The sequence below is a fragment of the Homalodisca vitripennis genome, chromosome 2 (assembly GCF_021130785.1).
Source record: "Homalodisca vitripennis isolate AUS2020 chromosome 2, UT_GWSS_2.1, whole genome shotgun sequence".
Lineage (NCBI taxonomy): Eukaryota > Metazoa > Arthropoda > Insecta > Hemiptera > Cicadellidae > Homalodisca > Homalodisca vitripennis.
The window spans coordinates 195,824,627-195,840,030 of record NC_060208.1 but is presented as its reverse complement, the minus strand read 5'-3'; the positions used below and the strand labels follow the sequence as shown (position 1 = coordinate 195,840,030).

At 31.3% G+C, this 15,404-nt stretch overlaps 1 protein-coding gene across 2 annotated transcripts in view; it reads right to left on the bottom strand.

Annotated features, from left to right (window-relative positions):
* LOC124355235 (myoneurin-like) overlaps window positions 1-12,826 on the bottom strand; it is a 35,431-nt gene extending 22,605 nt beyond the window's left edge. Inside the window, exons 1-3 of one of the 2 annotated variants that reach the window (XM_046806276.1) lie at window positions 11,421-12,826; window positions 4,329-4,519; window positions 108-194 (exon numbers count right to left, since the gene is read on the bottom strand). In XM_046806276.1, coding sequence (XP_046662232.1) covers window positions 108-194; window positions 4,329-4,519; window positions 11,421-12,735 — 1,593 coding nt within the window. In that variant the 5' untranslated portion in view covers window positions 12,736-12,826. The remainder of the gene's footprint in view (window positions 1-107; window positions 195-4,328; window positions 4,520-11,420) is intronic. The other variant, XM_046806277.1, reaches the window with a different exon arrangement.
* Window positions 12,827-15,404: the final 2,578 nt, after the last annotated feature.

Here is a 15,404-nt window from a genome sequence, read left to right as displayed (position 1 = left end):
TAAACTTACCTTTTTAAGCATTGCTTCTTATCTGAAATGTGCTACAACAAAATAATATTCTTCCACAATTTTTAAATACATTTATTTCTTCTACAATTCATACTTGCCTGATATTTCCTTTTGCAATGAATTTCTTTATGCCGTTTTAATCGAAAACTAGTGTAAAATGCCCACGTGCAGTTTGGGTAGTCACACTGGAAAATAAACACTTTATTGTAGAGAATATCTTAAATGTATACATAGTCAAAATACAAGGGTTATAACCTCAGAAAGGTTACAAAAAGTACAAGGCTGAATAATAAAATAATATTATTACTGAAAATGTATCTTGGCCACTCTTCAACATAATAAGGACATCGGATTCTACTTTTGTCTCGTATAGTTATAACAAAAACGCATGATCTCTTGCTTCTCTGGAAATTTATGATTTGAGATTCAAGAATGTATCAACCTTGCTGCAAATTGCGAATTTGTGCACCAGTTTACCAAACTTGGTGAAAGATTGTAGAATGAACAACATTACGTTAGAAGTAAGGCGCACGGCAGTCTAAATGGTATAAGAATTGACACATTGACATAATGCTGCAGAACAGCTGTAACTCTGTACGATCTGACCCTAAGTCAATCAAGTAGTTATATTTACTGCTTTGGATCACTCTTGCTCCATGAGTACTAGTCTATTGGGGTAAAAAGTGAATCTTACAAAGAGCTATCTCAAAGTTCTATGAAAAAACACAAACAAGGCATAAAAACCAATCAATAATACTTTATAAACATATTTTGTTCTTTGTACTCATTTTTCAAATAATGACTAATTAAACTTCCCGAAGAAAGACTCAAACTGCAAATGAATCCTAACACAAAGTGATATGACGTTATTTTCCTAAAACAATATTCTTTGTCTTATTGAATGTATTTTCTCTGTAACTTAAAAATCAAGCAGTCGATCATTTCTAATATATTTTAGAGACCTTTTGTTTTGGAAAAAATTGATTGTCAGTGTATGTGGACCTGATAGTCTTTTTTCTAGGAAAGAAGAGAGAACTCGTAAAAGAAATTAGAAATTATTGCACTAGTTGACTTTGAATTAATGAATACGTCAATATTCGTATCTCTATACTGCTAAACAATTTAAAATTGTAAAAAATATCATTATCAATATGTCATTTATATATAGTGGCATAATTTCCTAACTTGTCCACACTGATTAAGCTTAATACACACTATTGTCACACAATATTTGAAATACTTTCAAAAACAGTTCAATAACGTTTCTGAATAAGTTCATCACCAACAGCAGGTAATTATTATATTTTCTACTATAGTAAATATTTATTTATCCATTTATAAAGTGGTGTTTTATTCATAATATTCTCTTAAATGTTGACCTATATAAATCAGAAAATCTAGAAGTTAATTTTATTATTTCTTAAATATTATTAGGTCTCTGGATCTGTACCCTGTAAATACAAAATCTACACGTAATCAGGCATGCCTGGTATGTTTTTACAAATGTTAATAAAGAGTGGACTACATGTTTCTTACTAGGTCATGATATTATTTCTGACCACACTGGTATGTGGTTGGATTTTTTAACCACATCTTGTAAATAGTAAGCCCATTTTAAATAAGGTAAAAGATAATGATAGGCCTTCTCGTGATAAACGTCTAATAAATAATGACAGGATTAGTGATTTAAGCCAAAGCCTTAGTTTTATTGATTGGAACTGTATATATAGTTTAACTGATGTACATACTGCCTTTGCAGTGTTCGTTCATGTTTTTTCTAATTATTTTAATATTTATTGTCCTATTGTTACTTGTAAAATTAATGCTATATGTAAGATTTCGACTAATTGGTACACACAGGAATTATAATTAATGCGTTCTTATATGTTAGTGTTGTATGATAAGTGGAAATCAACCTCCTCCATTGCGGACAAAATAGTTTTTTAAGAACTTTAGAAAATTGTACTACCAATCAACACATGATGCTAAATTAGCTACAAACAATTTATTTATTAAGAACTCGCATAATAAATGCAAAGCTGCCTGGAAATTTGTTCACAACACAGTAAATAATGGAAGCCTAGTCAATGAAAAACGTAAAATAAAATACCTATTTCCCCAAACGAGATAATAATTATTTTGTGAATGTACCTGGTAATAAGAATTCCTGTAATCAAACTAATGTAAATAATAAGATACATTTTATGGATTTAGTGCATAATATATCTAATGCAAATGTTTCTCATAGTTTTAGGTGGAAAATGGTAGCTGATAAAATGGTTAAAAATATTGTTGTTAAACTTAGTAATGCTCGTAGTGAGGATGTCTGAACTAAATAATTTGAAAGCCCATGCTTTCAAATTATTTAATTGAGAACATCTTTGAATTAATTATAAAACCACTTACATTTTTAATTAATCTAGTTATGCTCCAGGATCAGTATTGAACTTGTTTAAAATTTGCTAAGGTAACATCTATTTTTAAGAATCGTCTTGTGGAAAATTATCACCCCATTGACATCATTCATTTGTTTAGTAAAATAATAGAATCATGTTTAATGACTCAATTCTGAAGGAAACAGGATTTTTCTGGACATTTGCCATCGTTCAATGAAACAAGAAATCAGTAACACTACGTTTTGAGGTCTGCAATCTGATCTCTTTTTCAGGTAAAAGAACTAACCTAATACATAATTACAAACTAGGTTAAAATAAACAAATCTTACCAAAGCGTTGTGGCACACCTAAGTCAGGACATATTGTCCTACATTACATCAAAATTTATAAAAATACATGCATTTAACTATCTAATCTGAATTTAGCTTACGATTCAAAATTAGTAAAAGATGTCCTTAAATATACCATAATCAGTAGCTATTGTAGTATCTACAATGTGACGAAACCTATTGTAATAGACATATTACTTAATGGTGAATAAAATCTAATTCTGATTCAAATATTTCTAACTATAATTAAATATTTATAGTGATAACATCTGGATTGTTTGGTTAATAAAATGCATACATATTAACAAACATACAAGTGTGGTATAGCTTCATAGCTGTTTTATTTATTTTTTTTTTAATCATTTTCAGCAATTTAAAATGTTTGAAGGCTAATCTAGATTAAATTTTTTGTTTAATCAATTTTGTTGTTAAGATGAGTGGCCATAATCAAGCAGGCCTATGTTATTTTAAATTAAATAATTCACTGTCATGTGTTCGCACAGTGTGTTTTAACCAAAATGAGTAAAACAGTAATATAAATTAGTCTTCCTAATACTCTTTCTTCACAAGATGATTAAATAAATTGAATCTAGTACGGTACTAGGAGTAAACTTACTTGTAGGATTGGTAATGTGGGTGCTTTCATTACAATGGTAATCAGACATAGTGACACATTTCCCAACAAAAGGCAAACGCAAATTCACATTGAATCAACCCTTCCCACCATATCTGTGTTATGTGTAGGAAACTCTGCTGTTTTGCCATGCTTTGGGATTGTATCTTAAACATCATCATGTGTGCACTCGAATGTGCACCTGATGAGACAATGAGAACATCTCTTCATCTAGATTACCCTGGATTTCTGCTAAGTAAACCAGATGAACTCTTTTATGTCTCTGACGTAACTTACAGGTGTTTCTGATATTGAAATAACAATAAGAGATGATGAAATGATAAGAATTCATTGTGTTGCCGAGAGTATGTTTTGTATACTGGAATCAAGGCAAGTACTGAGTAATATTGCCAAGGTACTCTTTTTCAGTCTTGCTGGATCCTTGGATCCTTTCAGACAGTCCAGGAGTCATCAACCCTTCCGACCATAGCTGTGTTATAAATGTAGAAAAATCTATTGCTCCACCATGCTGGATCGCATCTAAAATGTCGTAGTTCAATCAATTGTGTATTTAATGAGATCTCTTCACATACACAGCACTGAATTTCTGTTGGGTAAACCAGATGAGCTTTTTTGTAGCTTAGATGTGCTTAAAGTTTAAAATAGATACAACACAAAAAACGACTAAGAATTCATTGTGTTACCAAGCATATGTTTCAAATACTAAAATCATGGCCACAGGTACTCTAATGTTTCAGTCTTGGTGGATCCTTTCATACAGTGTGGACTACAGATTCCAGGAGTCAAGTCTGTGACAGTGTCTAATCTCAGATGCTGAACAATGTGGGAAGCTGAAATTAAACAAAACTCAACATTCATATTGAGTTGTCTCCTAAATAATACTGATTTTAATTTCACCGAGAATGGCTGTGTTATGTGTAAAAAGCAAATAACTTATTGGACTTCCTTATGTTAACTGACCTTAAATGGGCGGATGCCGTAATGCTGCAGGATGTGCACTTTGAGAGCACCGCCTTTGGAACTTCTGAACTGACAACCATCAACAGGACATTGCATATGTGTTGACAGTGGAGTGCCTTCGATACTGTCAAGTTCTTCATCATTCACACCAAGTAGTTTCACAAGTATATCGTTAACAGCTTGATTTTCTGCTTGCAAACACAATATTAATGCATTAGATATGAAGATGTTGTTATATAACAATTTCCACAAGTTTCATGAACATTTTCTCTCGAATTATTTTTGGTTTATGTCTTAACCCTTTGGAGACCACCCAGTAACAAAAAATGTAAGTCAAGAATACTTAACTATTTTAAAGTGATTTGTAAAGGTTCAACAATATAGCTATGTAGTTTATAAATACGTCATATTTTCTAGTACCTTCTACTTTAATTTTGTAGGTTATAAAATAGATTTTCTGAATGGGCCTTTAACTTGGAAAAGATAGATGGATGGACTTTTACTACTTATAATAAGTTCACTTAATTATCAATTATCAACACACGGGCGGTTTATCCGCTTTCCAGATCATTTGAGACATTTACGATAATAGATTCAACATTACAAAAAATGTAATACTAATAAACAAAAATAAGAACTTTACTGTATTGTACAAAATCTTGAAACTAAGTTATCCCTACAACAATAATAACAATATTGAAATATAAACCCACAAAAATATTTTTTCTATAGGATTTTTTATTTTTAACTAAATATAATGTAAACAATTGTTAACTTAACTACAGTAGAGTCCCGCTAATCCGAACACGTGTAATCCGAACGTCGGTTAATCCGAACAGGTCCAGGAAGAATTATTTATAACGATAATGAACAGTTATAGGAACTAATTACTTAAAAAATGAAAATGGGTGCATCATTTCGTACATAAACAAAGAAAACTTTAATTAAATAGACATACAGTATTTTATTAAGACAAATTGTGTACGGTACAGTACATAAATAATAAAGTTAAAAACAGTACCAAATTGAAACTTATAGGTTAAGTATGAGTGAAATTACTGTATTAAGAAGTGAAATCAAAAAAAAATTGGACATACAGTACTGATATTATTATTGAGTACAATATTAATTGTTAAAAGACATAAGTTCAGTTATTGTCTTCTGTCGCATTGAAGAGAGTTTATTGGATGACTCACATTGCTTAACAATAGAACTCTCACACTAAATACGGTAAATGTGCTTAGTATTCGCAAACACATTTATTTGTCAAGAAATACAATGCAACAGTCAGAAAACATGTTTTAATAAACAATGTTGATAATTCTATAACAAAATAGACCCATTCTCAAGTTTAAAACCGTATTTTTCTGTAATTCTGGCTAATCCGAACAATCACATAATCCGAATAGGGCTCGGTCCCAATTAGGTCGGATTAACGGGACTCTACTGTACATTTAAACACATAAACCAATATTTGAAACTTTTATTTTTGTGAGGCCTTTTGATAGCACTTTTGTGATGTGTCTGACGAAGATTCACGTATATTTTCTATAGGATTTATTTATTTAAACTAAATATAAAGTAAACAATTGTTACGTTAATTACATTTAAACACATAAACCAATATTTAAAAATTTTATTTTTGTGATGCTCTTCGATATTAAAGCTATCTTTGTCAGACACATCACAAAGGGGCTATCGAAAGGCCTCACAAAAATAAAAGTTTTAAATATTGGTTCATGTGTTTAAATGTAATAAAGTTAACAGTAGCCAATACAAGCCCCATCTTCAACAACTGTTAACTATTCGTATCTGCATACTTTTGTGAGCAGTTCATGTTCATGCACAGACATGTCAGACACATGACAATATACAAATATGTAGGAAATTTATGAAAATTAAGTCAAATGTTATTGATACGAACATTCTTTATTTTGATTATCTATCTAAGAATGTTCATTCACAAAGTATTCTTACTTTAGTAATAATCTCTTTCTTTACTACTGTACGAGTACAACTTATCATCTATGCATGTACGTGCATAGTCCGTCCGCATATGTTACGATGTATGAACATAGACATAAAATATATGGACTTCAAGTCATATGTGGTTACAAACCATGATATTCCTCACTTATTTGGTTATCACCTATAGCTTTTTGGGAACATTTGATCAAAATAAGTTATGCTATAGAATAAATATCAACAAATTATTGTGTAACCTTTTATATTCAAAAGATTGGCATTCTCACCAACCAAACCAATCTACCAACTATCAATATATAAAAAATATATTGTTTGTTATAATTGTAAATATAATATACAGTAAATATATTGCACTGTTTACTATCAAACAGTTTACAAAAAGCCTAAATTTTTGTACAAAGTACATCTTACTCTGTGTTTGACCTATCCTCCTTATTTACCTACACCTTCATAGATACCACTGTCAACACATCACCGTTAGTAAAAAATAACAAAGAAACACTCCATGAAAATTCATTAGGTACATGGTAATTATTAAAGGTACATGGTTTTTTACTGGGAAACAACAATATATTATAAGTTTTGATTAACGTTAGGTGTCTACATTCTTGTACTAGTCAAAGTCGCCACCGAACCAGTTTACATCAGACACCGTTGATAACTATCATAGCTGCCTGATTACGATACCGCTTCATTTGCAGCGTCGCTTGCTGCAATTTATTCTTATGTTCCTATTTCCATTGGTTCCAGCAATTTAATTATTTAACATTTACAAACAATTACGTGATCTGAGCTTGAATTGAGGTGGTATCTCGAGAGATGATTTTCTTTTGTTTGCCAGAAATGCATGGTTTTTTAGCCACATAGCCCACACTTCTGGACATGGCATTTATGATCAATATGTTTCGTACAAATCATCTATTGTGATCTGAGCACATAAAACGAGTAGTGTACGATAAACAAACCCAGTTTTTTTAATTGAAATTATCAAACCATATTGAATAATAATATCTATAATCATCATTAACTAATACTATTTAATTTTAACAATAACTAAATTATCTCCGCTAACTGTAAATTTATACATTTTCATATTCTAAACACCATTTATTTTAAAAGTTACTTTTTTATATAAAAAAAGATAGTTAACTTTATAAAACAGAACAAAATTACATTAAAGGATGATTAACTATGTCTTAAGATGTTTGTTTTCTCTGTTATTTAAATGACATTTGTTCTCTCACCTGTCTTAATTTTATCATTTGGTTAATGGTTAATAAAACCGGGTCTATTTATTGTATGCTACTCCAGGAAAGTACCGATCAGAAATGCCCCTGAACAGAAGTGTGGATTTCGGTGGTGCCTTCGGCTAACTATTAGAAACCTCATTCAAAATAAAATAATATTTTAATAACTTATATTCATGGGAATTTTACATAACCTAGTGTAAAAATGTAAAGCCCACCTGTTGTAAAATCTCTGAATCACATGTATAAAAGCTAAATACTTTTTAAAGTATTAACCCTTTGAGTGCCAGAGCATCGCTATTTGCGATCCTGCAAGAAATGCAAGAAATGCCAGGATCGCTATTTGTGACTTCTGCAGTAAAACTTATATTTTATGTAGTATTTATCTAAATTGGCTCAATGACTATACATACACATTCCAAAGGCTTCAACGTAACTTTTGATGAAGGTTTTGTTGCATTCTGATTAGATTCTGATTTTTACGGTGATTGTAAAGAGAGCGCATCAGTCGAGTTTAGAATCGACAGCTACACGGACAAGCTGTCACATGTTTTGTTTGCGCTGGTGCAAATGAATGTAAATATTGAAAATTTTTAAGTGTAAATGGGTTTGTAGTTAGCATCTTCGTATTATTTCGTTTGTGTATGTTGTTCTAGTCTGTCTGTAAGTAGAACAATGACTTGACCGTGATCATGAACAGCTAGTACTTAACTAAATACATTTGTATAGTATGTTTTTTGTGTTTGTTCAGTGATATTTATAAACAATGAGTTGCAAAAACATTGTTGACAATGAAAACCTAGTATTGCAGGCATTAGATTTAACCATTAGCAGTGAAGATAATACACAGAGTGTTAGGTTAGGTTAGAAAATTTCTAGTTTTGTAGCATTTCATATTTTCCTAACTTTATTTATAAGTATAAAAAAAGTATTTATGTGTCTTTTGGTAAAGAATTAAATTAAGTATAAGATAGAATAACTGAAAGTGAAAAAATAAAATATTTCAATAATACTAAGTTATGTCAAAATAAGAAACAAAATGTTTTTGATCATAAAGTTTTTGTTAATGTTTTTTATGGGTATAAACACGTTAAATAAGTAATCAATGTATTAGCCTATATCTATAAAGAAAATATATTTATCTACAAAAAAAGTAAAAACCCAAAACATTATAGCAATAAATAATTTTTTTATGAATTTTTAACCAGACCTTTGTAAAATCAGGCATTTTCGTTCGGCATTTTATGCATACCATATAGCAAAACGCCACGGCACTCAAAGGGTTAATAATATGTTACAATTATTTTAACAAACTCACAGCAAGGAATTTCCAGAATTTTTCCTTTCTTAATTTTTTTTTTTAATTAGGCCTAAATATTTTTTTAAATTTTTATGGTGTATAGTTGGTAGCGATTTATTTCACCTGGACACCATATGTCCAGCAGAAAACACATATTATGCAGAAATGAAGGTATTAGTTGAACTATTATTTTATGTTGGGAATATGTTATTGTATCTAAAACACTATTAAAACCAATTTAAACTATTAATTATATTAAACTAAATGAAAAAGATTTTTCTTGTTTTTAATTAGTAGTGATTGTGCGCCTGTCAATATACACAATATATTGTGAGTCATTTTTAAAAGCATAGGCTCATACATATTTCATAAATCAAGAAAGGCAGGTTCAAAAAACCATACCAGTACATACAACAGTGCCTAAAACATATACTCAATCAGGTGTACAACATACTGTAAAATCCCAATATGTAGCCTACCCAATTAAGAACACCTTGGATCACAGATCACGTTGGAAAATCCGGTATGGGAATGCACCCATTAGAAATGTCTCTTTCCATCAGTACGGGCTAAGCCATCCCGAACTTCTGGCGGAAAGAGAATAACATCTCTAAAGATATTAGCACACCTAAATTAAAGTTCAAATAACGAAAGCTGTCTAAAAGTTCAATTTAACTGTTTTCTGCCCATGATATGTATATACTTATCTACTCATAACATAACACTCATTAAAGGCTATAATGTGTATGTTTTAAGTTAAATATCACTTTGTATGTTCAACAGAAAAACTTGAATCACATAATAGCAAATAGTAGATAGAGGATTACTACGTCAGCTTCTCAATATATAATGTATTATTATTTTTTAATTTACTTCATCTTTCTGATAAATGCAATCATCTTAAGTGTTATGTTATTAAAATCATTTACATGGACAGACTTTAATAAGCGGCCTACACTCGTTATTCAGTTGTTTTTAACGAATTGTTCGATGTTTTTATCCGAAGACATAATTCAATATTACAATTTATTTAACTTAGCATATGATTTCACCTTAATACTTATAGCAGCTTTAATGTAATCAGTAAACAGCAAGAAGTAATTAATATTTTGAGATTGAAAATGGCGATGAATATGAGGAAAATATATGAGATATTTCTCACAAGTGATGAGATTAGTTTAAGTGGCATCAACATGTACGTTTGGCTCCTGGTAACCCATGGGGAGAATTCTTTCCTCCATTTCACAAAAGCTGTTACTCATTATTATCAAACAGGATAAGTTGTAAATGTTATAAGGTTTCTTTGATATGTAAGTCTAGGCTTTAATTGGTTTTGTTGTTTTGTAATGTTAGTGTTAAATTTATGTTTATAAAATTGTAATAAATGAGATTCTTCATGTTACGGCAATTTATTATAACTTATTGTGTATGATTTGTTCATATCGAAGTTGAATAAGGTATTTATTTACCATGGAAAATGGACTTTGTTACATGGGTTGGGCATTTATAGCCAAGTGAGTATTATTATCACAGGTGCATATGAACTGGGGGGAAAGTATATTATTGTATTATATTGATGCCTTTCGGACATTATTGCGTTAAGGAGCAGGGGCATCACGTGATCTGGTATTCGACTTTTGCAAGCTCGAGTTAATTTTTTTTCTAAAAGAGCAAGCAGTGCGCAGCACTGCGCAGCAGGCAGGCATCGTTGACAGGATTAACGTATTAGTCAGCATCATTTCAGTAACTTATCACTTACCTGTTCAGGTGGGTACAGTTTTGCAGCCACAACCCAGAAATGGTGGATCCGCTCATTGAACTGTCAAATATGGATAGTGTTGCCAGAGGTACAATAATTATCATAAAGGTACGATAATTTCATAGATTTTATGCACCGGTAAGATACACGATGGTTAGTTATTATCGTACCATGAAAGATTTTTGACAAATTTATACAAGTAAAAAACCAAAAGTTAATTATAACATAATTTATTATACGAACACAACACTTTTTCATTAAATGTGTTTGGTACGATTATTTTATATGAAAGTACGATAATTTCTCGTTGTTGGTATGATAATCGGTTTTTAAAATTTGGCTGTACTGAATTTGAGCAGACGCGGAGTTATAGGAAACTGTCAAAAACTGAGTTTTCAGAGGATTTAAAAAAATCGTAGCTCCTTTGATTTTCGTTGCCAATGAAGTTTTTCTTCAATATTGTTTTCAGGAAAAAAAACATACCTTTCCATGGTCACGTTAATGTAAATTGATACCTTGAATAATATATCGAACAATTCGACAAAAACAACAGAATAATGAGTGTAGGCCGCTTAATTAAGTCTCCCCATTTACATTCATAAGAGTATATTCCAGTAGTGACAATTTTCAGTTGATACAGTAATTGTAGTTTTCTTGACGTAAAATAATTATTAATTAAAATTAATAATGAAACTGAAAATGGGCTCCAATGCGTTAAATCGCCCTTTGAACAATTCACAATTTAGACTGCTATAGCCTGAAGGTAAAAACTATTTTGAAATTATTCTTATTCTACTTACCATTTGTCTTGACGAGGCCACAGTCATCCTTTTTGGACATAGTGGACAACTGTCCATTAACAGAATTAGTTGCTTTCATTATATCACTTGTTTTTCCTTTGTAAATATTCTCACCTTCATCAGTTTTTATAACAATTTCAGTTGTATTTACAGATTTATCAGTTGATATTGCAACAAGAGCAACTGGAAACTTTTCTTTTTTCTTGGGTTCTTTAGGAACTACACTAGTAGGTCTAATAGGTCCATCTATGTTTTTAGTCAAAGTTTTTGTTTGCAATGAGCTATTGTTAATTTTTAACAAACTACGTGTTTGATTGGTCTTAAGTAAGGAGCTTTTGGAAGCTTTAACAGGTTTAAAAGGTAAAACCATAATTGTTGGTTTTCCATTAACATCACAAGATATAGATGCAAACTGACTTTTTTCTTTAATTTTGAGAGATCTTTTGAATTGATCTGATATACAATTTACCTTCGGAGATGGTTTTATCGTCTGTGTTGAAGAGTGAAGCAATGAGAGAGGACTTTTACCTGAAAGAGTAGAAATATGACTTTTTCCTAATATTCTTCCTTTAATTAAGCAGTTCATTGGTATTTTAACCAAAGGTAATTTCTTTAAAAATCTCGGCGATGGCAAAGGCTTACTCATGCAAACGTTAGCTAATGCTTTCTCTGATTGTATATCCTTTTCTGAAATGATTTGCTCTTCACTCGGTTCTGATTTATTCAGAGAGCTAGAGGCTGTTACATTAGGCGTATTTAAAAATCCATCAATCTGATGTAGTTCAAGTTCGCCAGATGAATTGATTATATTGAGACCTGTTGAAATATTTGAATAATCAACTATGTTTTCATCACATTTTGATTCTAAAACAAAATCTTCCCAATTTTCAACATTTAAATTAAGTTCCTCAATCATAACATTTGAAATATTTGAAATATGGGGTAAAATAGCACCTGAACCTTCATTGTTATTTGCAACTGTTTCTTCACTATTAAAATTTAAAAAATCATAGCTTTTTGGCTCATCAAAATCTTCACTCGGTATTAAGTCTGTCTTATGTTTCAACCACTCTTCAACACTCTTTATGTCGTTAAAAAGCACAGCACTTTCATTAATAATTGTTTCCTCTATTTGTTTACAACAAACACTTACAGACCCCTCATAACTTGCAAGTTCTTCTGTTGATCGACCCATTGTGATGAAAGAACTATTTACACTATCACAGTTATCAATTGACACTATATCTCCTATAGTTCTCTGTTTAATTTCCCCGCTGTTTTCTTCTAAATCGTCTGAAACTCCTTCATCAGACATTTGTGGGCCAGAAATAAACAAAGGGGTCTACAAAATCTAACCCATGAAGTTTGGGTGCAAAGGCATACATACAGAAAATAGAAGTTAATGCAAGTGTACCAACATACGTTCAGACACTTTAAAGACACGTTTGATGACAGCATTAATACATTCTTTGCAGATATAACCTAATAGCAAAATGGTCGTAATGTTCACATTAACCATAACCGTCATGCAATTGTATTAAAAAATGCCATAATTCTAATGAAAGTGCAACAAAGATCTCAGTCTTTCAAACTGTTAATATTCTCCTTAAAACATAGGTACTACTATCTAAAAATTGCATATCATATTATGACTTATTTGCTTAGATTTATATTAATTTAGTCTGTCCCTATACACTAAGAATAGTAAAGCAGAAATATGGTATAACGTATCCAACAGCCAAAACTAGATTGTTGTAAATATTTAATCTATTAATGACTATTTCTGTTTCAAAAATTATATACCGAATGTATAGAAGACTATTTTAAGATATATTTGTTTTCTTGTTTGACGAAAACACATTATTCGTTGTTTTTCGCCACCTACCTATGTAAAACAATTTTACTCCAAAATCAGGAAGAATTAATTGTTACCCAAATAAGTATAGAATACCCCTTCAATGTTTTCATTAAAATTACAATTTGAAATACTTAAATATTTTCTTCTTGGAATTTTTCATATGAATGTATTAAATACGAGCTGCGTTTCTGGTAACCAGTGCAAAAGATTCCTCGTAGTACCAGTCAGGTAAAATATCGATTTCTGAAAGCTTTAATTGTGACTTTTGCCAGCTAAAAGTGAGGACTGTGGCAGCACCGGATGCTGGCAACAAGGAAAACATCCCTTGAAGTAGTATTCATCAGTTACCTGCTAGTTATGAGCTCGGAGTGCGCCATCTTTCTCAAGAGATTCATTGCTCTCAATCCAGATTCCTTCTTAGCATCACTTCTCAGCAGATAAGAGGAGGTGAGATGCAAAGGCCCACATGTCCACCAAATGCAACTTAACGGTATAACCCAAAAACGTGAATAATAAAAATGATAGAGCAATATGAGCTAAAGTTGGTATTTCCTTATTCTTCTCGGCAGGAACCATTCTAAGTTAGTATACTAAATCAAAATATCACTGATTATTAGTTATAAGAGATTAAAATTAGGACATGTGGGATTTTGATTGAACAAAATGGACATGTGGGGTTTTACATGGCTCAAATAAAGAATTTGTGGGGTTTTGATTGGAACACACTAACATGAAAGTTGTTTTATAGAAAACCATAATAGTACCTTATTAGACAATTTGGTCAATAATATAAAATCAATACTGAGCAATATAAAACTGTAAGGAATTAACAAATGTTAACTTTTGATCTATTTTAATAATTTTTAAAAATGTCAATCTTCTATTTAGGACTAAGTTTTGTAGACGGTTGATTGATAATTTTAAGTCCAATGGCATTTAACTGTATTTTAAACGTAAATTAATGGGTTTCAAAGGTGGGTTGCGTGGTCATCCTCACGACACTCAAAAAAACTTAATTAGTCACAGTTGTAGGACACTCAGAAATTAGCTTTTTATATCACACCAACTTTTCATCACTTTTCCAGTCTTTTTCAAACAAGATAGTAAGCAGTTGATCCACATCTTTCTTCCTAGCTGCACTAATAGGGTTAACCAAGGGAAGTTCTTGTAATGGCTTATTTAGAATACCAACCCAAGTGATACATCTTTTCAATAACGCTTATTTTTTTCAATCATTCATCTTAAAATCTGTAGGACTAACTCTCAAATACAGTTATTCCTATTTTACCTCTTCTATTTTTTTGGATTAACTATAATCCTCTTCTTTTCATTGATCATATGAAGATTTTTCAAACTCTTCCCGAGCTCTTTAATGTCAAATAAAGCCCAATCTGTTCCTGAAAGCTTAAAACCCCCAACTCTTCAATGTTCTTCATAATACTCATCTTGTTCTACTATCGTTGGCTTCTTTCGTTACAGCTTCTCAACTCCTCCAAATACCTTATCATAGGGTAGAAATGAATGTCCTCGCACTGCAAACTTGGATGTTAATTTTTCTGATGTTTAACGGTCCTTTGTGAGTAGCCAAAAAGTGCATAAGGGCATGGAGCACATGATTTTTTATTTTGACCGGAACACCCGTCGCTGAAGAAAATACCGTCGAACCAAGGCCAGCCTGCTCCTCAATCCACATAACAAATGTTGGCTTTTTGTTTTGAACATCCACGATATAAACATTATAAAGTCCAAACTGCCGAGCATAAAATGCTTGTTGAATCAAAGTTCTTGGGAGAGGCTGCACTTAATGCATGTCAAAGTATAGGCTAACTCCATCCTCTAGTTTTACCTTTAATAGCTCATAAAATTATTTTGCCCTTAACTTGTGAATTCGATTTTCAGTTATAAGCGTTTGGTTTTTCAGTTCCCTCTGCAGTTTTAACCTGTGGCTTAGCATAGTGCAATATCCACAAACATCACTAGTTGGCGAACGGAAACCAATATTAAACTCTTGAAAAAATGTTACGAAACATTGACCTTCAAATTTGGTTGAGTTGATACATTATAAATAGTGAGGAGCTTTCGTATGTTGAGACTACAGTGGATGCATATTCTTTTAGATTTTTTCC